Source organism: Meles meles, chromosome 8 (genome assembly GCF_922984935.1).
Source record: "Meles meles chromosome 8, mMelMel3.1 paternal haplotype, whole genome shotgun sequence".
Lineage (NCBI taxonomy): Eukaryota > Metazoa > Chordata > Mammalia > Carnivora > Mustelidae > Meles > Meles meles.
The window spans coordinates 97,745,252-97,772,623 of record NC_060073.1 but is presented as its reverse complement, the minus strand read 5'-3'; the positions used below and the strand labels follow the sequence as shown (position 1 = coordinate 97,772,623).

The window sequence follows — 27,372 nt, the reverse complement described above, 5'->3', positions numbered from 1 at the left end:
GAAACAGACACACATAGATTTGGGAACATGTCCTTCTGGAACTCTGAGTTAATTGGGGAGCTGACGTCTAATCCGAGCAATGCAATAAAAGAGGAGCGTGCAGCGTGGTTGAGGAGAGCAGGAAGTGTACAGCTCTGCCAGCAGTGGGGGGGTGAGGATGTGGGGGGCGGACAAACATGGACAATTACGGAGAAAGTGACGTTTGACCTGGTTCTCCTAGAAGAATGTGAAATTCAACAGGCAAAATCAACAGGCAGTGGTAACAGCCTGTATAAGGCCTCGAGGTATAAAAGACTCAAAAGCCAGGAATAGCAAGTTTTGGGGGGTGTCTAGAGGGCCAGGTGCATTTAGCAGGAAGATGGACTTGGAAAGGCCAGTGGCTGCCTCTCAGTGATGGGTCTGATGGCATGCTTGGTGATTGGACTTTAGTGGCGGGGAGGAGGCACTGAGGAATATTAAGTAGGACAGTAACAGGATCCTATCTGCACTCTAGAAGGACTCTTTCTGTGGGACTCTGGAGGGTGGATTGAATAAAGTGGTTAAAAAAAAAAAAAAAAAAGGTGGTGAGACCACTAGGCTGTGGTCCTAGTTCAGGGAGCCACGATGAGGCTCCAATAGGGCACTCATAAGGGGACTGGGGCAAGGGTGCACATTTGAGAAGGTTTTTGAAGTGCAATTGGAAGGACCAGAGAATGAGATTTGGAAAGAAAAAGACCGGGGAGGAAAATGTCAGTTCAACTCAATAACATGGGTGAGCCTCCACCAGCGAAGCTCCGGGGACAGGGGGCTGAACAAGGCAGCTCACTCACCATATAGTGGAGAAAGATAAGGGAACGGGTGATTTCACAGCAACATAGCGGCCAACATTTCCTGAGCACTTACTATGTTCCACAGGCTTCAAACCCTTTATGGGTTTCCTCATTCACATGGCCCTGTGCACTATGACTTTCATCTCCACTTCACAGGTGGGGAGACTGAGGCACAGAGAGGCCGGTGCTCCACACCCCCCCAGCTTGCTGCTGCTCCTCCCACGTATTTGAACCATGACCCAGTATGTGCTAGAGATTTTCAGCACAGTTTTCCAGGTTCCTGCTTGTAAAGCTGAGTGGATTATGGTCTAGGAACAGGAATCAGGAAGAGGAGGGGCAGGCTTATGTTTGCTGAAAAAGTTACGAGTTTGCTTCTGGTAAGCACTCTGGTTTCTGAAGAAGAACTTGTGTTTCTTGCAGACTTTCGGGGCTTGGAAGGGGGAGAGGCAGGACACGTCCAGACTGTCTAGCATGTTCAGTACAATCATGGACTGAGTGACAACATATCATGGCACATTATGCGTGTCTTGTCTCTCTACTGAACAGTTCTTTGAAAGCTGGGACAGGATCTTAGATAGCTTTGGGTCTCCAGGACACCAAGAGCAATGCAGCAGACAGACAAGAACTCTTGGAGGCACCCAAGGTTCCGTGGGTGCCTGACCTATTACGGGGGGGGGAGGGCACATCCTGAGCGATGCTCTAATTCCCGGGAGCTCAGGGGCCACCAAGAAGCCTCTGGAACCGGGACCTTTGCAGCACGGAGGTCGGGATGGGGTGGGGTAAGACGGCATTCTCACCATCAGCTGCTTGATGGTGGGATGCTCCTCTGCCTCCCGGCCGGAGGCAGGCTCCTTATGGACAATCTCCACTCGGATGTCATTCTTGGCTGACACAACCCCTTTGAGATCTGGACGTGAAATAGGAAAGCATAGATGACAGGTTTAGTCCTCATCTCAGGCGTCAGGGCGTGAAGTGTCAATCCCCCCCGCCCCAACCACCACCACCGTTGTCCCCAGGGCTCACCCTCCAGCCCCTGAACTCAGTAGCAGCTTCCGGGTCATCCCCACCGCACCCCCGCCCCAGTGGGACACCTGTCCAGATGTGCTGTGGGCTGTTGGGGCTTCAGCTCTCTTTCCCCGGGGGCCGCGTTAGGAGCACGCCTGCCTTTCACTGCTGCTGCCCTGCCTTGAGCGGCCACCCTTGTCCATTCGTCTGCCTTACAGAGCTAGGTCTTTTCTGTCCTCCTCCCAGAGGTCTTCCGTGGCCTACTCTACCAGGCTCTTCTGTCTCCATTCAGAGAATTACTAATCTTACTGTCCAAGGGGTCTCGGGTTCCCAGGGTCTATCCCCCACCCAAAGCAGCCACATCCCCGGCACGTGGCAATCCAGCTCTCGGGTCACGGCTTCCGTGGGGAAGACTTCACGGCCTCCGGGGAGGCAGCCGATTTACAGTCGGGAGCTCTGTTGGAAGACTCTTGCTAAAACGTGCTCCCCTCTGATTTCCCCTGAGAGAGTGCTGAAGGAGCTTCCAAGACCACATCACTGGGGGCCGGCAAGAGAGCCATGGCTGCTAGTCTTCGAGTGGAGGGAAACTGGCAGAGGACATCCCGCTTTCTTCTTCTTCTTCTTTTTTTTTTTTTTTTTAAGATTTTATTTATTTGACAGAGAAAGAGAGATCACAAGCAGGCAGAGAATCAGGCAGAGAGAGAGGGGGAAGCAAGCTCCCTGCTGAGCAGAGAGCCCGATGTGAGGCTTGATCCCAGGACCCTGGGATCATGACCTGAGCTGAAGGCAGAGGCTTAACCCACTGAGCCACCCAGGCACCCCCGCTTTCTTCTAATAGATCCAAATGGAGGAGGGAGTCGGCTTCCTCTGGTTATTCATGAAGTGCCTTAGGATCATCGAGGGTTAGAGCCAGCGGGTTCCTAAAAGTCTCATCATGCAAAGCCTTATTATTACACACAGGGAAACTGAGGCCTGGAGTAGTTGTGGCCTGCCCAGGCACACGTGGCAGAAAAAGGTAGGGCTAGAATCCTGTGCCTCCGTTGGTTTCCTCCACTCAGTCATCTCATTTCATACTTCCGCCCATCTGTGTTTGACATGTAAAGTCAGAGCTGCACTTGGGATGAAACTCCAGGCACACGTGGATCCTCAAGAGGGTAGGAACGCCAGAATTTTATGGCTAGTGACCGCAGACCTTTAAAGGCTTCACAAAGGGATTCCTTGAATGCTTCCCCCCCACCCCCACCCCACGTAGATGGCCTGCTTTTCTGGTTAGACTAGCAGAACCTGGAGGGCAAGGATAAGTCACTTCTCCCCTAACCCCCTCCCAGAGTTCTCTACGGTTCCATACAGCCGTAGGTGTTCAATCCCCAACGCTGGCCAAGTTCAGATCAGTCCAGTTCCACGTCGGCTGAGTGCCCACTACGTGCCGGACACTACGCACAGCACAGCATGTAAGCCGACGCCCAAGACCCATCCCTACCCCAGCAGCTCACAGCACGGTTAGGGTCCCCTGCTCACGGCACTCCTGCTTACTTGCTCTCCGGAGCAGTCTAAGCCTGGCCTTTTTCTCTGTCCCCCTCCCTGAGATCCCGGGTCTCCCTCCCGTACTTCTCTGGGAGCGGGCACAGCAGAAGGCCACAATGGTTGCCATAAGGACGAGGAAGGCCACACCAGCTCCTACGGCCACCCCGATGATGACGGCCATCGGCACAGACTCTGTGGGAGAGAAGCAGGCACAGCCCATGAGAAATCGGGGACAGCCCATTCTCCCCACCAGGGCCTTACCCAGTTTCCTGGGGCAAAGCCTCTGCCAGGTGGGGGCCAGACTCCTGCACTCAGGCCCTCCTGGGAAGTGCCTTGAGGGGGGCCTGGGGGGGCCCAGGCATCGTTGAACAGGGGTCAGGTCCTGTGAGACTCAGGATGGAGGAGGGGGTGGGAGGGACTGGGGAAGAGGGGAGCAGTGGTGGGTCAGGAGGGAGGCAAGCAGACACGGGGAATGGGGGACCAAGGCTGGGGTGTCATTTAACTCCCTTCTGTCCCAAACCAAGAACAGTCTATCATGCGGTGGCTGGAGAGGAGAAAGTCCTGGGTCTTTTGTTTGTTTGTTTTTAAATGACTATGGTCACTTCCCTTGTTTGCCTGGTTTGTGCTCTCCTTCTCTTTCCGTTCCCAGGAATAGAGGGCGGACAGGCACCACCAGCTTCTTCGGCCTGAGGCCTCACGGGCCTGCTGGGCATGAGAGTAGCAGCTGCCAGAGGCCCAAGGTGCAAGGATGGGGGGTGGTCAGGGTCTCAGCTCCCCCCACCTCTCTAGGGAGAAATGCTTCTTTTTCTGAGCCCCCCACCCCCAGTCCTGTTCCTTTTCCTCCCCCACCAGTGCCAGGCATCCTGGTAGCCCTCCCTGCCAGAGGCCCAGAACCCCAACTAGCCAAGCCCGCTGCTGACTTTATCTATTTGGTGCCCTAACCTGGTGGGGATGTGGATGGGGAGGGTCTGTGGGGGGGCGGGTGCACTCTTCCAGACAGCCCTGGCCCTTCTGTGGCTGCCTATGGGCTGGAACACAGGGATCTGGATCCCTGAATAGCCCATTGGGAATAGAATTAGAAAACTGGGGTGCAGGCAGGCTTTACGGGCCTCCTGGTTGCACGCCTCCCATGTACAGATGGAAACACTGAGGTCAGAGAGGTTTCCTGGCTCAGTCAAGGACACACAGCTACAGAAGGGCAGGGCAAATCCAGGCCTCCTCTTGCTTTCCAGCTCCGTCTGCTGCATCACATAACATCCTCCAAAGTTCATGTGCTCCGGACAGCCCAGACGCTAGCCCCTTTTCTGAGCAGCTTACCTCACCTCTCCTATCTCTAAAATGGAATCCTTATGTGCCCACCTCGGGTTGGTTACAGGGGTTTTGATGTGTGAATGGCAAGGAAAGGCCTTGAAACTGAGCCTGGCACCAGCCCTAGTCAAGTGTTTGTTCCCATTTCTCGAGGGGTACAAGAAACGTAGCGAGGTCAGAACCTTGAGTAGGAAGAAAATTCCTTCTAGAGCCTGAGCTCCCTGCCCCCTAACCTGCCTCACTTTGTCAGTGCAGGATGTCTGGGGCTTTGTCTGGGGCTGTGGGTTACCTTCTCATTGCTGTTGTTTGCTTTAAATCGAGGAAGAATCCCTCCAACCCTGGCCCCTGGAGGAGCAGCTGGGTGGTGGGTGCCCCCCTCCCAGCAGGAGCAGGCGCCTGGGGCGTGTATTGGTGGTGGTTAGGCTGGATGTGGACAACAGGGCACTCTTCACGGGCCTGCTGGTGGCGGAGACCACCGTGAGAGTGGCAGGAGAGGGGACAGGAGAAGGGGAGTGTGGAGAACACTCAGGGATTAAAAAATGGGAGGTGCCTGGGTTGGTGTCAACAGTCAGGAGTGACAAAGGGGACCTGACCTCAGTGGACCTCAGTCAGACCCGTGAACTTGCTTTGGTACATAGGTGCTTTCTGTCTTTGGGTTTTAATTCTGTTAGGTAAGGAAAATGGCTTTGGAAACTCATTGGTTCTGTGGTTTTGAATTTTATTAACTTCCTCCTTGATTCCCAGTAGGTCTCCTTGGAAAAACTCAAGTCTTAGCGAGCTCAAAGCCAGAGGATGAGGGTGGGAGGATCCTTCAGCTCTCCAAGCCTCGATGCAGGATCTAAGGTGACTTCTGACTCTGGCATCCTGTGAGGCCACATTTCCTTCTGTTGTTAAAGGACACGGTCTCGAGTGGGCAAGCGGGGGCAGGGAGCGGGTCTGCTGGGGACAGGGGGACCACTGGGGTGGCAGGCATTCTGCAGCCCACTGTGTGGGCTGGCTGAGGCCGCCTAGGCAGGCTGTCCCACTGGATGTTCCAGTGGAGAGGGCCTGGAGGAAGGGGCTGTCCTCCTGCTCAGCCTCCCCTGCTCCCAAGGAGGGGAACTAGGCATGAGGAGTCTCAGCCAGGAAAGAAGGTGTCAGGGAGCTGCCGATGAGTGTGAACAGACAGGTGACATGGAGACAGGAAAGGGACACCACTTCCAGCACCAGGGTGGCTCTGAGGGAGAAAACCGCAGGAATCCGACACTGTCTGGACTGCCTCTGCGAGCTTGCCTGTGCCCCGCTGGTGCTCTTAAAGGGGCATATCCACCCAGAAAGGAGGGTGTGTGGGCCCCCCAAGGAGCTTGATGCAGGAACTGGAGAGCCCTAGTTCCTTCAGGGTCACCGCGGCAGAAGACCCCCACATCTTCCTCATGGCGCTGGTTGGCCCCAGGGAGTCTGGCTTGCCACGTCCTGATTCTCTTTCTGGGTTTCTGCTTGGAGAGTGGAGGCAATTGTCTCGTGTGGGGTCCTAAGATCAACTCAACCCTGGGAGCCCGAGGACCACCTTGTTGCTGGGCCCCTGGGGAGGGAGGGAGGCACTGCCCAGTAGCCTCAGTCCGATGAGTGGCGGAGGACACTTCAGTGGGGAAAAGGCAGGCAGACGTGGGGGGCGGGTGGTGGGGGGAAGGAAGCAGCAGGAGCAGAAAGCATGGATTAGCATGGATTATGCAGGCCCAGGGGCTGGGAGGCCCTGGTTTCCCGGGAAGCATGGCCAAGCTGGTGATGATGTTGGGAAGAGGGAAGAGTCGGGAGAGCCTGGAAACAGAGGGAGGCCAGGCCAGGCCAAGGGCGAGTTGACCCCGGAGGGGAGGACCTAGGGTTTCGGAAGAGCCAGGATGGGAGGAACGGGGGTGGGGGGGGGGGAGGTGGGTAGCGGAGCCAGTGTCCGGGGCTGAAAGTAGCCTGTGGGCTCTGGCGGTGATGACAGGAGATAGTTCTCCGGGGTCTCTAGACCGGAGCTGGCCGGGAGCCCCTCTCCCTGCTCTGGCTGCACTAAGGCCTGGAGATGGGGGGGAGGGCAGAAAAGTTAGTGGCCTGCACAGGGCCTCCCTACCCCTTTAGGGTCCCTCCCCCACTAGCCCAGAGGTCCCTTCCTCCCAGCCCGGGGGAGTTCTCATGTCTCCTTCCGTACCTGCTTCCAGCCCGGCTCCCGACTTCATTTCCGAACCTGTTTGGAAATAAAGCAAGCGTCCACAGCCAGGGCCTGGCTGGCCAGGGTGGGGTGGGCCTGGGGCCGGCCACCTGGTGGGGATCGGGATGAGGGGCTCCCTCCTCTCTTGTGTTTCCGGGACAACCCAGCCGACCCAGGCTAGCTGAACTGAACCGGGCGTTCCTTCAGACTGACTTAGAAGAGACTCCAGAAGGGGTAGGGACCAGAGAGAGAAGTCAAGGCCTGGAGGGGGGAGGTGTCTGGAGAGGTTTGGGGGAGAACACTAAGGGGAGGGCATGGGGTGAGGGCACTCAGGGGAAGACATGGAGCGCAAGCAACGGGACCGGGAGGGTTTAGGATGATGTGTGGATGACCATATGCAGATTATGTGCGAAGCATTATGCAAAGCAGCATTATTAGTGAAGAGGTGTAGGGAGACACTGACCCACAGGATAGCGCTGAGGTCTGAGGGATCTGGCGGAGACCACCTGCTTGGCCCAGAATCTCTTGCCGGGCCCTGACAGTTTGTGGGTGAGCCTTCGTCTCGGAGGGGTCGGACACTGCCAGGGCCATGGAGCCTGGACTGCTCTGTCTGCCGTAGACTGAGCCCCCTCCCCCTCTCCCCCAACTCCGACCGGCAAAGGGCCAAGGTCTGCAGCCCATTTCAGGCCCCATGTGCTGCCCGTGTGCTGCTGGCTGTCCATGAGCTGCTCAGAACCACCCCGCTGTGCCCTTCTGAGGCTCCCACCCTGTGGTGCGCGTGAGATCTGAAAGCGGAGACCAGAGTTCTCAGCATCTCTCTGACCAAGAGCTGGGCAGTCTGTACCCTGGGATCATGGGGCCGGGGGAGGGTGCGGGGGGAATGAGCCTTCCTCCCTCCACCTCCTTGCCGGCCGGCAGCTCTGAGCCCTCCTGCCCAGCGCTGCCCTCTGGCTGGCGTCCCCTTCAGAACACAGTGATCTGTATGTCTTCTATGTTCCTGGAGGAACTGCAGGTGAGCTGAACCTGACCCCCATGCCCCAGGAGTTGGGGCAGCTTAAGGGTTACCCCTTAGCTTAGCAGGAGCACCCTCTGGAGGACTCTTGGGGAACTGGACTGACTTATTGTCTTCACGGGCCTGGGCCAGGCTCCCGGACACATTCGTCCTGGTGTACCCCCGCAGGGACACTCCTCAGTGGATGACACCCCCTCAAGGACACTAGGGAAATGCCAAATGCACAGAAGTCAGGGCCTTTAGAAGCTCCTGGAAGGCTCCTCATGGCAATCAGCTTGGCTTGCTCTGTGGTCACCTTTTCCTGAAACACTGTCCTGGAGAAGCCTCACTCTAAGCAGGTTTCCCCACCTCTCCTTTCCTGGTGTGGGCTAGGGCCGTGGCTTTGGGGGAGCTGGACCCTAGAGGGCCACTTCTGGTGACCTGACCAAGGCTACGGAGCAAGTAAGGAATTGCTCTGTGGCTTGTCCTGGTCAACCCGCCTGGGGCCTCCGTGGGGCTCTGCTGGCTCGGGATCCTGGAGGACCTTGCCTGGGGCCCTACGCGGGGAGGTCTAGGTGGGGAGGGGGCGCGCCAGTCCCGTCATCCCCTGGCGGGCCTGGCGGCCCCCACCTTGCTCCTTGAGCCTGATGATCTCGGTGTCGGAGCCGAAGCTGTTCCAGGCGGTGCAGTTGTAGATGGTCTGGAAGTCGGCCCGCACGATGTTGCTGATGGTCAGTGTGGAGATGACCCCCTCTTCGGTGCTGACCGTCTCCACCGTGTAGCGCCCCGATGTCCCTGACTCCAGCACATTCTCCTTCCAGGACCAGGCCTGTCCGAGGTGCTCACAGTGAGGAGGAGACCCTCATCCCGCCTCCGCCGGTGCCACCCTGCCACCCTCCCTGCTCTGGGGCAGACGCTGCCAGGCTCGTGTCCATGCTCACGGCCACAGAGGGGTCACACACCTGTCACAACACACACGCATCACAACACACACGCGCATACCCATGCACGCACATGCGAAGGCAGGGCCACCTCAGAGGCCACTTCCACGGACAGGGCCTTCTGTGGCTCTTTCCTGGGACACCTTCCAGGCAGACAGGGAACCCGTGACAGCAATGGGAGCCCCTCCCTCGGCTGCCCTGGCAGGTGCGGGTAGAAGACCAGCCCCAGAGCGACTGAGCCTGGTTTGGCCGCTTCGCTCCTTCGCACAAACGTATGATCCCAGAGCTGTATTTGTGACCATCTTAACCTGTCTTAGTTTACAAGGTTGGGAGCTTAATTCTTGTCAGAGCCATTGTGCGCTGCTCAGCATGCAAGCGCCAGGCACACGGGCCCTGGATCGCAGTGTTGGGGCGAATGTGGCCATCTCTGCAGGCAAATGCTCAGAGGTGGTGGGTGAGGAGACTGTGTTTCCTCAGACTTGGCACTGGTCACATGCAAGACTGGAACCTTCCTGGCTGGGGGGCTGTCCCATGCATCGCAGGAATTTCAGCAGCATCCCTGGTCAACACCTGCTCGATGCTGGTGGCACCCCTCCAAATTGTGACCAACAGAAACATCTCCAGATGATGCCAAATGTCCCCGGTGGGAGGGGGAGGGCAAGGTTGTCCCACTGAGAGCCATGGGCCAAGAGTTAGATCTTTATAAAGAGAAAGATCGTGCAAACACGCTCAAGAGTGAACAGGTTATTCTGATGGGTATGGATTACAGTTTAACTGAAAAAAAAGTTAAAGGGCAGAGGGAAGGGGGGCTCATAGGTATTAGATCTACGTATGACTTCCTGCACATTGCGCGTGAATTTTTCAGATAGTGAATGAGCCAAATGCCCGAGAAAGTGTGTAACACGAGTGATGCCCTAACCGTGTCGGAGTTTACAGGATGACTCCTTGAGTAGCGTCCCAGCCCCTGCTATGCACACGCCCCTGTTGCTCAGTGTGCAACCCCTACATCTTCCCCGAAGGAGCTGCTCTGGGGCAGACTTCCATCAGGACTATGCCAGGCATTGGGGGCCACTAAAAATAGTATCTGAATCCCACTAATGCTAGAAAATGCTCCCCCTTGTCTATTTTAGTGCCTGGGCTTCCACTGGTTTCAGATGGACGTGGGTGAAGACCCTGGCTTTTACAAAAGCAAACATCTGGCAGGGCCCAAGCGTGCATTCTTCAGGTTGCCTTAGCGGCCCTGAGGGGATAGGGATGAGTTTTGCAGAAGGGAGGGAAAATAGAATGGTACTTTTTTGGGGGGGAGGGGAAACTCAGTAAGTTCATGGGGCAGGGCTCTCCGTGAGCATTAGGACCTTAGAGGACTTGGGATGTGGGGAACAAAGAAAGGAGGTTGCCGACCAGAAACCACACACTGTTTAGGATTTTGCCAAAGATGGGCCTTGAACCCAGGAAAGGGAAGCAATCACTTAGCATTCCCTTCTGCTACCCTCGCTCACTCCTCTGTCCTAGGACGTAGAACTTGGAAGCATTACTGTTACTACTGTTGGGGCCCAGCTGGAGCTCAGAGCAGAGTTAAAGACACTTGCAGACTGGCCCTGGTAGCCCGCTGTCTCCATGATGCCTTTCCCAGACAGCCCAGGCAGGTGAAATGTTCCCCGTGGAGGACAGGAAGCTCAGAGGCCTGATGGTCATAGGCAGCAGGCTGAGATGAGCCGCTGGGATACTGGCTGAGCGGGCAGGGCCCCAGCCCTCCCCTCCGGGCCCCAGAGCACTCACGATTCTGTCGGGTGGCGGTGTGCTCCGGATAAAGCACTTGATCTGGCCCTTCTCCCCGTGCAAGGCGTGCTGGGTCTGGGTGCTGGAGATGATGGGGGGTCCTGTTGGGGAAATAGCGTCATGTCAGGCAAACAGGAAAAGGCAGGTGCCTGGCTGGACCCTTCTTGGGCGGGGTTCAGAAGTTGACCCATGAACCCCCTCGTTCAGCACACATTTACTGGAGGCCTGGATGTGTAAGGTGAAGTGCAAGGCAGGGGACTCACAGAGAAATTAAGCGTTCAGTCATAAACCTCTCAAGGGTTGAGGAACGAACACTTCTAAGTCAGAATGCCCAGAAGACATAAATAAGCATCATAAAAGGCGGTGAGTGTTCCTACCGCGGAGCGGTACACATGACGTGCAAACCGACTTCAGAGGAGAGAGAACCATCCTGCCCGGCAGGTGGGAAAAGCTTTATGAAGGAGGCGGGAAACCTAAGAAGGGAGTAGGGGAAGCGTCGGGGAGGAAGGGATGCTAAGTAATGTTACTTAGCCTCTCTAACTAATGCCACCCTGCCTTAGCCGGCTGTTCCGTTCGAGCCATTCTCGTGTGTCCAGGAGAGGGCGCGCGTGCCTAACAAACCGGGTGTCCTCGGCGGGGCGGGGGGGGGGGGGGGGGCGGCAAAGCAGGGAGGAAGAGCAAGAAATGCCCACGTTCCTCTACCAAAGGGGGCAGGTGGCATCACCCTGGTTAGGGGGAATGCGCCGGGCATGTTCACAAGCTTCATCTCACGTCTGTTTTAGGAGATCCCGTAGTTCATGGCCTTGCCTGCCACCGAGATGGCCCAGGTGACACCATGGGTCCAACGCTGATCAGGACGTGATCCCATCCAGAGTGTGTGTGTGAGTGTGTGTGCGAGCGCGCGCACCCGCGCACGTGTATATGAGAGAAAGTCAGAGAAAATGTTTATGGTTGTGTCCAGGAGTCCCCGTCTTACCTAGGTCATCCCACAGCCTAAAGAGTGCCCCTGCAGTCTCAGAGCGCGCCTCCCATCCAGTTCTGCCTTTTATCCCACCCAAGTCTTCCCCGCACAGGGCCCACCGGGCCCAGAAAGTGGGAGGGACGAGCGAGGGGCGAAGGCAGCTGTTTGCTCAGCTAACCTCCTGGCGGGGTCTGGGGTGGCTGATGCCAGGGGTGTAGGGATGGAGAACTTCCTGCCTCCTTCCCAATCCCTCAGGGCAAAGGTTGGGTCTTAGGTGGCAGAAAATGGAGGAGAAAGAGCTCAAGCAAGGGATCTGGAGGACAGGCAAAATTATGCTGGGAACAAAACAAAAATTGCTGCAAATATAATTGCTGTTTATTAGCCACCTTAATTAAAACAGATTTGCATTTCTATGAGTAGCTCTCAGCCAAGGGAGGAGGTGAGGTTCTGGGAGACACTCAGGTGACTGCTGTGGAGTTTAGGACGCCTAACAGCCTGGAGTTGGGTGCCGCAGACATGGGGGACCCTTCCGGGAGGGGCTTCCACCCCGGGGTGGCTCCGAGCCTGGGCTGAGCCGGGTGCCTCTCTTACATATTTGTGCTCCAAGAAGCACAAGGAGGGTTTGCTGTTTGAGGAACTTGGATGGCACTTGGCTTTGCTGCCGGCTGAAAGTGATGATACCATAAAATGTTTTCCCCTTCACTTCCCAGGAACTAGGAATTCTCTGGGGGCTGGGGTGGTGGTGGTGGTGTTTCTTGGGCATTCTAAAAGCCATCAGGCAAATGCATAAGTGTTTAAGGGCTTCTTTGAAGAAAAAAGGAATCAGAATACAGGTGGGGATGGACAGTCAGAGTGGTGGGAGGGTGTTTATCTCCCCCTCCCTGCAGATCCCTGGTTTGAGTAAAACCAGGTAAGACCCACGCCAGTTTACTCCCCAGAAGGCAATGCAGCAGTAGCCCACCAGCTGGGGTGTGCTGTGAGAAGAACCCCATCTCACTTTGGATACTTTCATAATGTCTGCTCCCTTCAGCCCAGCTGAGGCCCTTTTCCAAAGGGCTTCGCCATCCGTCCACCTGTTCTCTAGCTCTTTCCTCTCCCGACCCGGGCCACTTAATTCATTCCCCTGCATCAGGGCAAGATGACCCTGATTCAGCAGAAACAAATGAATAGCTTCCTTGCCTCACTCCGATCTCTTGCGTGTTTCTCTTCCTGGCGATCTTGGGGGGACCCTGTGCTGGAAAGATCGGAGGCAGGGAGGGGGATATAAACACAATCCCTGGGGGCGGGTGCAGATCAAACCCTGCATAGCCTCTAGGGCCAGGCTGGGGTGTCCCTTCCAAGAAATGTCCTCCCTGAGGCATGCGTGTATAACCTCCTCAAGAAACCACTTTGAATCCTTGCTGGGAAATGCCGGAACATCTAAAGTGACAATGAAATGTCAGTCCCTCCTTCGTCCGTCTTGTTTTCCCCAGAAATGGGGATGTTCCTTTAAAAGCTTCAGGCCTGGGGACCCTGGAGGGTCCCCAGCCCGCTGGTCTGGTCCTGGGGCCAGCAGATGGGAGTTGGGCACAGTCATGGGCCAGCACCCAGAGTGGGCGTCAGGGGAGGCCACAGCTTTCACGGGTCCTGGTGCCTGAGCCCAGTGTCAGACACCAGAGCAGCAGGAAAAGGCTGCAGCCTGCGTTGCCATGGATATACGGAGGCGCGATCGGATGCTGTTATTTTTAGCCCTGCAGTGCCAATTTATTGGTGGCATCCTGGGGACACGGGGGAGGCAGGAAGACTCCTGAGTCAGGGTTCTGCCCAGGACAGGTGGCCTGTGAGTGCCCCCGGGCTCTGAGTAGATTCGCCCTTCCTCTGGGGTTGCCAGGACTCTGGGGGAGAAGGAGAGGGAAAGGAAGCAGAGAGAGCAGTGGGGGGGGGTGCTGTTTAATGGGGCACCCGGAGGGGGATGGCTGAGGAAGAACCAAGCTGGTTTTAGTTTTCTAGCAAAGGAGGAGAATGGACGAGGCTGCCTGTGGACAGCTTCTTGGGCGGAGATGAAGCCAGGAGGGCTGATTTCTAGAACATGGCTCAGCCCCTCCCTAGCACCTCAATCTGGGGCCAGGATCCAGGGGTCCTGCAAAGGTGGGTCTGGTGCTCCGGTCCCGCTGCGGCTCAGAGTCTCCGGGCAGACTCTCTGGGGCCAGGGGGCTCACAAAGGGAATCCAAAAACCCAGTGGAGGGAGGAAGTTTGGAAATTGCGGAGGGGCTTGGCATTAGCTTTTCTCGCTCCTTCCAACCCGCAGCTTTGGTTGCCCACCCCAGCCCGAGCCCGTACCACGGACGCGACGCCGGATTTCCATTGTGGTGCCGCAGCCTTCCCGGGTCAGACCCAGCTTCTCTGGGACCTTCTACAGGTCATCATCCAGGCCAGTCTGACACTCTGTCCCCTAAACGTGTCATCTAGCAGTCATCTGTGTTCTGGGGCCATCAGAAACCCTCTCCTGCTGTAATGGTTTTATGGTGTGTGATAAGAGTCTGCCCTCAGGAGGACCCCCTGAATGCTTAGTCTTGTGGAAATTGTGACAGGTCTCTCTGACTGAGCAGCGGTCACACAATGGGAAGGGACCAACTCGGACTCGCAGAGCTGCTCCCTTAAATTCCCTCCGGGGCCTAGGTCAAGGTCAGAGTGTGCATGCGTTATCTGAGTTGGCTGCAGAGTGGTTTTCAGATGCCTTCCTCTTGGCCAGGATAAAATTAATCAGCGACCACTTTTAAGCACTTCCAAGCACCAAAGAAGGAGGAAGGGGACCCAACTAGCCAGGTCCTTCCTCACTTCAGGGCTGGGCTTTGACATGGTCTTGAAGAGGTGGGCAGAAGTGCTATGGATCCAGAACCAGCGACATTCCCTCTGAGGCAGTGCCTGGGACCAAGATGCCTTGGGCCCCTCCTGCTCCCTCTCACCCCACTTAGCATGAGTCGGGGGGTCTTACCATTGACCGTCAGGGTCACCTCTCGCTCCCCGGCCCCCACCCGGGGCACCACGGCTCGGCACACGTACTTCCCAGCATCCTCCTGGCGGACGGTTTTGAGGGTCAGGGTCTTTTCATTGCTCAGCACCTGGGAGAATTGTGGAGGGTCAGACACAGAGAGCAGAGCCGGGCTCTGTCTCCCAGAGCCAGAAGGGCTGCAAGGCGTACCTGCTGCAAGTGACCCAGTCTTCAGCGTGGCAGGAAGGTGCGGGGGTGGGGTAGGAGGCTGTGTGTCCCGTGAACTGGCCAGGGGAGAGTCACAGCCACACACCAGCTCGCAGCCCTAAGGGCCGGGAATAAGGGAAGAGGGGAGGGTACGCCCCTGGCTGGGGCCCAAAGGATTTGTCTCGCAGACAGGGCTACCCACCAACCTGCACCAGGCTGCCCCCACCGATCTTGTTTGTGGGTGCCTGGACCTGTCTTTTTGGAGTCATTTTCAGTATCCTTTTGGGATAGAGTTTGGGGGTGATCCAACGACTTTGGCCTTAGTTGGCTCTGAGTTCGAATCCTGGCTTGGGCCATGATGACCTGCGTGGCCTGGGGCAGTTACTTATCTGCTCCAATGTTCTTTCTTTATTTCTAAGACAAGGCAGCCCTGCTTACAGGGCAGAGCAGTGTCTGGCCCATAGCAGGCCACACGGAGATCAGTTTCTGTCCGCCTCTCCCCTGACTTCCCTCCCAAAGCTCTCGCTGGTCCTCCTGAAGGGAGGGGTGTGTGATAAACTTATACACCCTAAAAAACACATTTATTTAAAAAGAGGAACACAGGAAGACCATGAAACCTAGCTCAAAAGCTGAAGGATAACCATCTGGGGAAAATGGAAAAGACTTTCTAGAGACTTTTTACTCCCACCACATCTGTGACTACCTGCTTCTCCTCTAAGGTATATGGTGGGGCGAAACTGTAATGGTTGTGTGTGTTTAGTCCTGAGGGGGTGCCTGTGGGCATCTGGGGTTCCCTCTCTTCTTTCTGGGTTCCTTCTCTCTTCAGCTTACACTGGAGGTTAGTGTCTCCAGCCGAAGAGTGAGGGGGGTGCCCCACGAGGCAGTTCCGGTGGTCCGAGGCCCCTGCGGGGTCTGAGCTGAGGACTTACCACGCCTGAGCCCCGCTTCATCCAGACGATGGTCAGGGAGGGGTTGCCCGTCCAGGCACAGCTGAAGACAGCATCGGAGCCCAGATCCACGAGCAGGGATTGGGGCTCTGTGGTCATCCTGGGCCCAACTGTGAAGGGAGGAAGGGGGAGACAGGGCTCTTGGCGGGCTGGGAGCTCTGAGAGAGGGGTCTGAGAGAGAGAGTCCGGGAAGTAAGGAAGAGAGACCCCCAGTTCCCCAGCCTGGCCTTCCGCAGGTCCGCCCGCTGGCAGCAGCAGCCCTAGGAAAGAGTGCTCTGGCCCCATTTCTGCTGGGATTTGCCCCCATCTCCTGTCCTTTGTCCTGCTTCCAGAAAGCTCCCACCCCAGCCCTCAGGCAGAAGGGACTCCCTCCTGCTCCAGAAATCCTGGGTGGTGGCGTCTTTCTATGTCTGCCTTTAGTCCTTGCCTACCTCCTCTGAGCTTCAGTTTGGGGATCTGGATTCCCATTACCCTGTGCGCCCGGAGCCCAGCTCCTGGAGCCCGTCTAGGGTTCTCCCAGGGGCTCTGAGACAAGGCCTGGAGGAAGCCATGCCTCTCCCCGTGTTCTCCACACCTTTGGAGCCCGCAGGTCATGCTCCATTCTAGCCCTTTTCAGCCTTTCTCCAACCCCTGTGAAGTAGCTGGGCCTGATCCCAGGCCCCTGCTAAGTGTCGGTGAGCATTAGCGGAAGCTCTCTCCACCTCCCCCTGCACACATGGCACCAGAGCCTCCTGGGGACCAAACCTTGGTCCCCAGAGTGGGTGCAGTGGTGGAATTGCAGGCGCGGTGACGGGATGGTGCGCAGAGAACTGCTTGGCTGCTTTCCAGGAGCCGAAGACTGTGAAAACCAGGGTCCGGAGACCCGGACTAGTCCCTTGAAAAGGGAATAAGGGCTCCTGGGGGTAAAGGGAGGGGTCAGATATAAGAACGTTTGTAAAAGTGCTTTACAAACTGTAAATCCAGTAGAGGAGCTCATGCTTATCGCCGTGAAATCGTCCAGCCCATGGGTCAATGCCGGGCTGGCTCCCCAGGGCTCTCCACCAGGCGCCAGAAGGCAGGTGTACCCGGGTCCCCATCGGGAGGCGGTGGGGCCTGCTGTCCGCAAGGGATTCTCTGGAGCCTGGCTTGGTTCTCCTTCTGCCACTTACTTGCCCAGTGACCTTGGGCCCTCGTCCCTACATCTGAAGAATGGGAATAATAACCCCTGCCTCCCTGGGTTACTAGGAGGGTCGAGGGTCGAGGGAAGCCGGAAACAACCCACCAAGAAGCTTTGCTTAAAGTGCATGGCGCTGGGAGCTTGCGCCCCGCGCAGAGACACCCCTGGGGGGCGGCCCGCCTGGGGATGCCCCGCCCCGCCCCGCCCCGCCCCGCGGCTGCACTCACAGTAGACGTCCACTGTGCGGCTGATGTTGGTGCTACCCAGGGCGTTGGTCACCTCGCAGGAGACAGGCTCCGAGAAGTACGTGTAGTCCACGGCAGTCCGATATACTTCTCCAGATGCTTCCTTAATGATCTGGCCCCGCTTGGCCCACCTGCAACACAGGCCCCGGGAGCCGCTGCGGACCTCCAATGGCAAGGGTGTTCCTCCCACCCGGGGGGGGGGGGGGGGGGGGGTGTCTCTCCAGGAGCTGGAAAGCGGGACTTGGCATGGGGGTGGCACAGGGCTAACCCCCCGCCGCACCCCCTCACGCCCTCCCACCCCTGCCTCAGTGCAGGGGCGGGGAAGAGGGCGGGCAGGAATCTCTGCAGAGGGGCAACTTCCGGGGCTGGGGGAAGAGTCGTGTTTGGGGTGGGGGTCTTTGGTCTGCGGGTGACAAGCATGTTATTCTGGAGACGGGGGAGTGGGCTAATCAGTAGCTTGACCCATCTGACTGGCTAGGACAGGAATAAGCCACCGTCAGTCCCTGTCCGTTGGGATCCCTGCTGGAAAGAAGGAGGTCCTGACTAGCAGCATGAGTACGTGCGTGCCTACACACAGACGGACTCGATTTCCAGACAAGGTGGACAGCTGTGCGACGGGTGTTAGCCAGGGGTCCCAAGGGTCCTCCTCCAGCTCTCAGAGCTCTCCTGTCCTGACTCCTGTCCCCAGGGTGAGTCCCTTCCCAGTGCCTCCTCTTCCCTCCCAGGGATGGCTCTGGCTCTTTTTCCTGCCCAGCTTCTAGCTTCCCACCCTGGCTTCCACTCCTCATAGGCTTCCGTGCCATCCGTCCTGGTCTGGTCAGAGGGCGGGAAGAGGGCTGTGCTGACCTCTTTCAGCCGTGCATCAGTACCACTGGAGGCAAGAGATGGAAAAGCCCTGGGGATGCTTTGGTCCTGGCCCTGGGACGGTGATCACTGCCGTGGACCCGTGCTTGTTGGGTCCTTGCTATCAGCAAGGCCGTGCTAGGAGCTCCCAGGGGCACACATGTGTGCGTACATGTGTGTGTGTGAGCACGCCCGTGTGAGGCTGGGACCTTTCCTTACAGATCCCGGGGGAGAGAGTTCGTAGCTTCCCCTGGCTTAACCCCATTGTGGACAACACTTGCTTTTGAAATCACGGAACTTCCAACCGGGCTCCTCCTCTTCAAGCCTGTTTTGGGTGCTTATCTTATTATTACCCCATGACCACAAATCCCTGTAACTACAGCTTCTCTGCGGCCCCTGCCTTCACCTCCCATTTCTTTCTGTCCTGGAGCCAGCGCTCGTGCCTCAGAGGACCGTCTCCTGCCTTCCCTCCCAGCCCGCCCTGAGAGATGGCCGTGTCTTGGCATCACGTGGAGTGCCCAGGCTGGCATAGTGTGGTTACGATCGTGAGTTAATATCACATAATTATTAAGAACATGATTAATAATAACAATTATAGTTTAACAACAGAGCAAACCAGAGCTCCCTGAGAGCTTAAGGAGCTTCCCAACAAACCATTATGAGTTATTCATGAATCATTTCAATTTCTAACTTTAATTTAATGACCAGACTTAACAGTCAGGCACAACCCCTGCCTGAGGCAGAGAATTCAGTCCCAGACACGGTTGGGGACCTGCGTCCAACCTCTGCTCCCTCCGCCCCGCTGGATGAAGCGTGGGGGCAGGCGGTGGGAGGCTGAGGGGGGCTACAGAAGGCAGGGTGAGCCCCTCCTGCTCTCCCAGGACTGCTCCTGGCTCGGGGTAGGGAGGGTAGGGTCCAGGAGGGCTGGTTCTGATGGGTTGTCCTCATCTGTCGTTGGAGGAGTTCTTGGAGAAGATGGGGTCCTTCAAGGTGAAAATCACTGGGGGGGGGGGGGTATGAGTTCCACCTTTTCAGCCCCGAGGAGCTCAGAAGTGCTGGGGATCCCACAGGCCTGGAGCCCATCCGGACAGTTGGAGGACAAGCAGGGCTGTGCTGTCCCAGCCTGGGCCCCTGTGCAGCAGCTGCCCTTAGCCCCCCCCCACCCCCCACCCCGCCCGGGGCCTGTCCCTTCCTTAGAGACCGAACAGGAGGAATTCCTAGCCTCTCCTCTCTTTTCCTCTCCTCTCCCTTGGGTCACAGGGAGGAGCCGCTTGCGGGGGCTGGGCCCTCTAGTAACCCAAACCAAGGTTTTTTGGGGGCATCCCGAGTCCCTGAAGTACTGAATCCCCGAGTCCTGCTCAGTCTGTCTTTTTCCTCCCTGTCTTTATGTTCCTCTCCCACACCAATAAAACCCTCCCTAGGGATCCCTTCCAGAAGCTCAAACCACCCCTTTCAGCAGCTGGCCACAGGGTCCAGGGTGACCTGAGAGCAAGACCAGGTCTCTCAGTCCTTCCCTCTCCTCCTCCTTCTTTGGCTAACCTTTCACCTCCTCCTCCTTCCAGCTGGACCCACCCCCTCCCCTGCCCCCGCCTCAACTCTCGCTCCTGCCTCACCACTCCCAGCCCCTCTGAAAAGGAGTCAGATTAAGCTTTTCCCAATCAATGTCTAATTTGACCCCAGCAAACAAACGTAAAAGGATTAATTATTTACATCACAGGATCAGGAGGCCTGGTTGTCACAGCTGACAGGCTGTCCTTAAATAGTCCCGAGTTTCACACTGGGTGGTGGTCCCTGCCCTGGGACCCGCAGGGGGACGTGGGGGCTTCCGGAGAGCCTCAGAGGACAGTACAGAGAAGCAGGTGGGGAGACGCGTTTCCTGGTGTGCCAGGACCCCGTCTGCCCGCCTCCGGCTCCGGGGTCTGGGGGGCAGCTGTACTGACAGCCGAGTCTGTCGCCCCTGCTCCCACACCCACCCATGTCTGTCCCCTTCCCAGGTGCTGGGATGGAGGAGGCATAGCTCTGGTTTCTGAGATCACAGCCTTGGAGCAGCACGGGAAGAAGCAATCAGGATGAACGTGCAAGTAAAGAAACACAGATCCCTGCAATCTTGTCAAAGTCAGTTGGGAAAAATCAATGTACTTATGTGAGGAGATTTGTTTAAGGCTTTTCTTCTCGGAGGCCAACACGGCGTCCAGAACCACCATCTGCCTGCAGGCTGAGCGCTCCCTCGAGGGGCTGGGCCGGTGTGGGTAGGCACAGGGGCCCCTCCTCTCTCTCCGCTCTCCCAAATTGTCCTGGTGGCCCGAAGGGCTTCCCCCAAAAGTCTCTGGGGTCCTGAAGGGAATGTGGTCCACACTGACGTGTGTTCAGGCCCTTTTGCTAATCAGAGGGCCGTGAGGGCAGGTGACACGTCCCAAGAGTGAGCCTGTGCGGGAAGGCCTGCCCCTTAGGACACCCACGGCGGCCCCTCTGTAACCAGGGGCTGACCCGGGATCCTGGGAGCCTACAGGGTAGGGTGAAGGCAGAGGGAAACCTGCAAGCTCTATGCTTGTTTATTTATTAACTTTTTAGTTTATTTTTATTTTTTTTCAAAGATTTTATTTATTTATTTGACAGACAGAGATCACAAGTAGGCAGAGAGGCAGGCAGAGAGAGAGAGGAAGGGAAGCAGGCTCCCGCTGAGCAGAAAGCCCAACGCGGGGCTCGATCCCAGGACCCTGGGATCATGACCTGAGCTGAAGGCAGAGGCTTAACCCATTGAGCCACCCAGGTGCCCCTATTAACTTTTAGTTAAAAAAAAAAAAACATACAAAACCCCACTTTGAAATGAGAGAAACATGGCAAGAATAGGCCCTTCACCTAGATTCATTAGTTCTTAAATGTATTGTCACATTTCTTTTCTTTTCTTTTTTTTTTTTTTTAAGATTTCATTTATTTATTTGAGAGAAAGAGAGAGCTAAGGAGTGATCATGAGCCGGTGGGAGGGGGAGAGGGAGAGGGAGAAGCAGACTCCCCGTTGAGCAGGGATCCTGATGTGGGGCTCAATCCCAGGACTCCAGGATAATGACCTGAGCCACCCAGGTGCCCCTACTGTCACATTTCTTTATGGTGATCCCTCCAGAAGGAGATAGGAACTTCATCATTTATCACTGCTGCTCTGCTTCTAGAGGGGGGTGACTCTAAGAGGCAGATGGGCAGCCTGGCTGCTGGGGTGTTGGCTCACGTTGTCCTGGTCAGAAGGCAGGGGAGGGGTGGGGGACAGTGCTGGGTCCCTGGTCATGGCCCTGCCCGCTGCCCAGCCCTCCCATAACTGGGTCCTCAGACGACCCGGAGCCTGGCAATAAAGAGCCATGGAAGTTGTACATTCTGGTCTCTGGGGTCCCACAGGCATTCCTGGGACAGCTGCGAGGACGCCTGTGGGAGTCCAGGGCTGCCCAGGGAGACAGGCATGTGAGGTCTCTGGGCAAGTGAGACCTAGCGTTTAGGGACTGTAAGCAGACTGCACGAGCGACAGCAGAGGGGCCGACCTGGTCACCGCAGGTGCCCTGAGAAAGCCCGGAGAAAGGGCCTCTCTCAGGGTGTCTGTTCTGCATCTCAGTCACTTCCAGACAGATGCCAGATCCCAGCCAAACCACACCCGCCCCCCGGACCCGCAGGGCCCCAGGGCCATGTGTCTGCAAAGCACTTTGCCCTGCTTTGGGCCCAGAGAATGGTCACACGGGACACGACAGATGGCTTTGCATCCTATTTTAAAATGTCCTCAAGGAGAAAGACTCCACGTCTTTCCTGGGTTTTGGTTCCAGTGTCCTGGTGTCGTTCAATTATCTGCACTGCGGGGAGCTCCTCCTTGCGTCCAACCCGAATCTCTCTCTGGCTGTCTCTTTGGCCCATTTCCTCTCACTGAGCCCTCTGGGCTGCGCTGCCTCTTGTCGTCCCTGTCCTCCACTCCCACTGGCCAGTTGATGATCTGGTCTGGGGCCATTAGCATCCCTGGCACCGGCCGCTGCAGCTTAATAACCCATCTCAGTGGCGGAGATGACGCTCTGGGCTCCACCATCAAGTCTGGGCTGGCGGGGAAGGACGGCTCCAAGTTAGGGCCATGGCGAGTTCCCCAGGGCATCTAAAGGAGGTGAGTGTCCTTGTCTGCCCTTGAGCATCTCCGAGGGCACTGCGTCTCTTGAAATCCCATCCTGCAGGGGTGCCCAGGCAGGGAGGTACCCCGGGGAGCCAGCCTGCGTTGTAAGGTCCCCGCGGCCCGTCCCATGCTCTGCCCCATTCTGCGGGCCCTAAGTTGCTAAATTGCAGTTCTTGCCTTCAAGGAGCTCCGTCAACAGGGAAAGACAAGCGTGTAAAACACGGTGGTGCTTTTGTCGGTGTTGTGAGCAGGGATGCATGGGGGCCGTGGATGGACATGATCCGAGGTGCCTGCTGGACAGGGCCCTCTGTCTCCGAAATCTTACCCTGCACAGGTGAGCAGTTTGGTGAGCCCATGGCTCGGGTCTAGGTTCTGATCTTAGTGTGTCTCCTGGTTGCTTTACCTTTTTTCCCCACCCAGAGCCTCTCTGCCTTTTTTCAGAAAGAAGGGATAACTGAGCTCTCCACACAGAAGGGGTTATGCCCACTCCTTCCGGTGGAAGGAGTGTTTGCATGTACATGAAGGAAAGGGAACTTCTACCTGGCTAGGGATGGGTAGATGGGTGTGTGGGGAAGGGAGAAGGATCCTGGGCTCCTCCCAGTGACCCAGCCTGTGCGCTGTGCACCCAAGGCCACCAATGACAGCCTGTGTGATGGGCACGGGTGTGGAGGGGTGCAGGGACCAGGCTGTGCCCTGTAAGAATCAGCAGGATTCTTACCTGTACTGGGTGACAGCCGGGTTGGCCTTTGCCGAGCAGTGGAACGTGACAACGTTGTCCTCCAGCACCGGCTGTGGTTCCACTGACAGGTTGACGAGTGGGGGGTCTGCAGAGAGAAGAGATTCCTTTGCAAACTGGGGTGCTGTGCCCATGGTTTTGGGGCAAGGAGATCCCCTGGGTGACATGGAAGGTAAAAGCCAGAGATTCTACCAGGAGGGGCCCTGAGAGCAGCCACCACCCTGGTCATCTTCCAAAAGTTGGGGGTCTCAGCAGGGGGCTTCCTTACTCCCTGGGGGTGCCTGCTTCAGCTGCCCTGGTGGGGGGTCAGGGATCCCCATGTGGATTCAAGGCCTGGTGTTTAAATGAACAGCCAACCAGGAGGCATGGCTTCCTGGGTCCCCAGACACATGCTGCCCATCTTCCAGCCTTTAGAGAGAACAAAACACTTCAGACAAGAGAGATGGCAAAAGAGGGTGCAGAGGGCACAAGGGGGAGCGTGGACACTAAGCCCCATTTAAATACATATTTTTTTACGTCTTTGAAATGTCTGTTTCATATCTGTGTAAAGGTTCTGGTGCGTCTGTTAACTTGAAAGTGGCATTTACACCCTTTCATCAGCCTGATCTTCTCTGCTGGGCCCCGACTGGTGTCACCCAGCCCTCAGCTCCCAAGGCTGGGCAAGTCTTTCTCCTGCAACATGATGAGAAGGCAGGCTCTGAAGTGCAAAACGGTGGGAGGTGGAGGAGACAGGAAGAGAGGGAGGGAGGGAGAGAGGCCAGTGGGAGGGAAAGGAGAGGGAGAGGGAAGAGAGGAGGGAGAGGTGGAGGAGAAGGAGAGGGGAACTGGAAACAGACATAGAGACAGAAGGGAGGGAGGCAGGCAGACGACACCTTTATAGAAGAGAGACAGGGAGAGAGACACGGACAGAGACAGAGATTGAGAAATGCAGAGGAATAAGAAAAAGAGAGAAGCAGGGAGCAGGGAGCTGGAGAGAGACACGCAGAGAGATGGACATATACACAGAAACATAGAATCAGAGAGAGATTTCAGACTAAAAGCGAAAAGACTAGAGGAAACCAAGCAGACAGAGACAGAACCTGAGACAGGGCACTGGGGAGAGAGACCACCCAGTATCGAGGACTAGAGAACAGAGGCAGGAGAGAGATGCAGAGAGATAGGAAGGTGGAAACAAGACTAGCACCTGTTCTTTGTCCTCATTACGGTGTATGGGGCCGGCTGGGGTATAAGCCTGAGCTGAGCGAGGAGGCAGCATGGTCCCTGCCACTCGGGCAGGGTCCCGGAACACATCTTCGGGCCAGTCCTCACCCGAGACCACGGCAAACTGTGGGAGGGTACGTGGACTTCCTAGGGGTTCTGTCTAGCCCATTTTCAGCAGCAGCAGAAGCCATTTTCTCAGAGACCACGGAGAAACATGCTGACCCCTCTTGGGCACCTGCAAAGGGCCCCACGAGGGGAGCAGGACTCCAGCTGCTCCGGCCTGAGTGTCTGTTTGAAATCACAGGTGGACTTCCGAGACCCTAGAGTCTTACTCACAGGCCCCCAGCTATGAACTGAGGCCAGCCCACCCCGGCGTTGGGATCCCTGGACCACTCAGGCCCTCTTTGTCCTGCTGGTGCTCAAGCTGGGTCTTGCCTCCTTGCACAGTGCCCGGGTCCAGCGGTGGGGGCCAGGGAGGTGGCCCACAAGGTTGCACCTGTATCTGCAGAGAGCTTGAAAGACATGGGGGAGAGACCTCTGGTTTCTGAGCAGGGTGGCGGACTATTCTGGGGACCCTGATCTCCTTGCATGAGATTCGGATGCGGACCACGGTCCTGGGAGCTCCTGTTACAGCAGCCGTGGAGAATTTCATGGAGAATTACAAGGGAGGTGACAGGGATTTCAAGGATCTCAATCTTTGTTTTTAAAGCGTAATTCTAGGAGGGAGGCATGTGGGGAGGACCAGCCGTGAGAGCTCTCCTCCCACCCCGTGGAGAGCTAAGATCCCCGGAACCCGGTAGCTTCTCCCAGCTGCTGCCCATTGGCTGCCACCCACCCCCCCAACCCCAAGCTGAGGGCCCTCAGCTTCCAGGGCAGGTACCATCAGCAGTCCCTGCTCTCTTTCTCTGCAAGGTCAACTGCCTCAACTGGGCATCCAAGGGCCCCCTCTGGCTCCGAGGGCCCCAACCCTAGAGACGTGGAGACCCACAGAGGGGTGTGCATTTCGCTGCGTGTTGGAGAAACTTCTCCTAAGACAGAGGAATTTGGTGATGGCCATCTAGAGTCAAACGCATGGCTGGCTCACGGCCTCGCATTGTGAAATTCAGTACTGAGAGGCAGAACAGAGTCCCTCAATCCAACTCTTGTTGGAGGAAGTCATGGCACCAGTTGGACAGAACGTAGAATCTACCTGGCACAGAACTTGGGGGGGGGGTAGCTCCAGGAGGACCCTTCCCACCTGGGTGTCCCTTATAGAGCGAGGAGTCTTGGGGAGCAGGGCGATGGAATATACACCTGTTAGTGTCCCTTCCTGCCACCCGCCCTTCTGACTTTATCCCGTGCATGCCTCTCTCTGGCAGCTTCTTTACCTGGGCCAAATCCTTAGTGCCCAGCTTTCTTGAAGGGCCCCAAGAGAACGGGTCCCTAGGAGGCTGGTGCACCTGCCAGTCTCATCTGCACCTCCCCCCCCCGAACCCTGAGGTCCCTGTGTCCCTCTGTCCACCCCTCTGCTCTGGATGCACCGGATATGAATTTTCAGGAGCCTGCCAGGCTCCAGAGGTATAAATAGTTTATGTCATATCCAACTATTAGACATGATTTTAATCCCACTTGTGATGTCGGCTGCATCGCTTGTAGGAGGGCGGCTTTGATGTCGCCGGTGGAACTGAGATCATATTGAACAGATGTTAGAGCTGAGAGTCTGTTAGTGTTTCCATCAGCAACCTGCGTGTGCGTGTGTGTGCGCGCGTGTGTGTGTTCTGGGAAGCAGTACAGCGAGGGGGGGGGCGGGAAAGGGAGAAACTCCATGACTCAGTGATTTTATGGCACATTCATTTGCGACTTGGCAGCTGGATGCAGCGTCCAGATGTAGTGGGACTTTGGGGTGTTCAGCTTTCTCTCCCATTACTCAATCTGGGGGCTTTGTCTTCCGTTGGGTAACATATAAAGACCAAGGGAAACAAACAACAAATGTGCTTTTGCTGAGTTTGGATGCTTCTTGGTTGACTGAGAAAATGAGCAGGTTTGCAAAGGCAGCTCTGATCCGGCCCGTGGTGTCCACAGTAAACAGTGGGACGCTTACTGAATGATCAAGTGGGTAATGGAGGAGGAAGGAGGCAGAGGGAAGGTGGTAGAGAGAACGTGTGCTTTTGCTAGGCAGGCAGAGGGGAACACCTTCAGGAGGGGGGGAAGGGGCGGGACACCTCTCCCCTGTTCGGCTGAGAGGGGAGCTGTGCGTGGGAGGGACAGCGGACAGGTGTAGCGAGCTGAGCCTGCACCGGGCACCATGCCGGAAGCATCCCAAAGCGATTTCATTGAATCCTCACAGCCATTGTATGACGGCCGTTGTCATTTGCACAGATGGGAGAACTGAGGCACAGCGGTTAAAGAACCAGGCCAGCATCATTCAGTAAGTGGCAGAGCCGGGATTTCAAGCAGGAGGAATGCTGTGGCCTTGACGACTTCCCTGTCCAGCCTCTGATAGGGCTGACCTAGGAATCGGGGCCCCGGGGCTGCAGCTTCTCTGGGATCTCATGCCTGGTACCTCCCGCCTTGTGTGGCAGAGGCGTCCTTGGAAAGAGAGCCAGCCAGCACGCGGAGACTGGGCCAGACCAGTGTCCTCCTCTGATGGAGACTCTCAGCCGTGTGCCTGGTGAATGGATCATCCCCCTAGAGCGAGCAAATTAGGGGAGTGCCTTTGAATAGCTGGTGGGGTGTGGTTAGGATGGTGGGGTTCTTGGTGACATGAGGGCTTCTCCCAGTGTGATGGATAATGGCCTGGAGGGGAGCTTGGCTGCTGCTGGGTCTCCCTTCCCTGCCGGGGCCCAGACTGTTGGCATGGGGAGCCACCGGCTGGCTCCTTTTGTGTGGGATTCCATAGCTGGTGTGGGCTTCCTGACCAGATTGGGGATCTGTGGGGGGTCCAACCGGCAGCCTGGCAGGGGGAGGCTTGGATGTCTCGTGTCCCCCACCCTTATTCCTCCCCGATTGGGTTTGTGTCTGGAGAGAGCTCTGATCGCGGTCATTCTAAGGCCAAGAGGAAACTGGGGACATCGTGTGGTCCAAGGACAAGGGACTGGCATTCCCGGAGTAAAGTGTGTGACAAGCTTCAGCCCTCACCGCCCACGGGTTGGGGAGCCTTTTGGGATGCTGGACCACTTGATCCCCAGAGCATCTTGCTTCCTGTCCAGAGTTGGGCCCACAGCTGGTGCTCAGAAGAAGTAGGCGGGTGTGGACAGCCAGGCAGGGAGGCCCGTCAGAGTGAGCATCTCCCTCCCATCACCCTGGTCCCAGGTCTGGCAAGGGCCCCACTGTTCTTGGCTCTCGGTAAATGAGGAACAGAAAAAGAAGCCTCGAGCTGGTGGGTGTGAGGGAGTGGGGGTTACCAGCCAGTGAAGATGGTAAAGAAAAGATAAAGCTTCTCCAAGGACTCAGCGGCTTGG

At 56.8% G+C, this 27,372-nt stretch overlaps 1 protein-coding gene across 5 annotated transcripts in view; it reads right to left on the bottom strand.

Moving 5' to 3' along the window:
- Positions 1–27,372, bottom strand: part of KIRREL3 (kirre like nephrin family adhesion molecule 3) — a 540,762-nt gene that overhangs the window by 3,844 nt on the left and 509,546 nt on the right. For 2 of the 5 annotated variants that reach the window (XM_046016829.1, XM_046016830.1), the window contains exons 8-16: positions 22,715–22,820; positions 17,001–17,149; positions 15,600–15,727; positions 14,467–14,593; positions 10,531–10,631; positions 8,441–8,639; positions 6,820–6,855; positions 3,348–3,530; positions 1,607–1,716 (exon numbers count right to left, since the gene is read on the bottom strand). In XM_046016829.1, coding sequence (XP_045872785.1) covers positions 1,607–1,716; positions 3,348–3,530; positions 6,820–6,855; positions 8,441–8,639; positions 10,531–10,631; positions 14,467–14,593; positions 15,600–15,727; positions 17,001–17,149; positions 22,715–22,820 — 1,139 coding nt within the window. The remainder of the gene's footprint in view (positions 1–1,606; positions 1,717–3,347; positions 3,531–6,819; positions 6,856–8,440; positions 8,640–10,530; positions 10,632–14,466; positions 14,594–15,599; positions 15,728–17,000; positions 17,150–22,714; positions 22,821–27,372) is intronic. The other 3 variants (XM_046016833.1, XM_046016831.1, XM_046016834.1) reach the window with 3 other exon arrangements.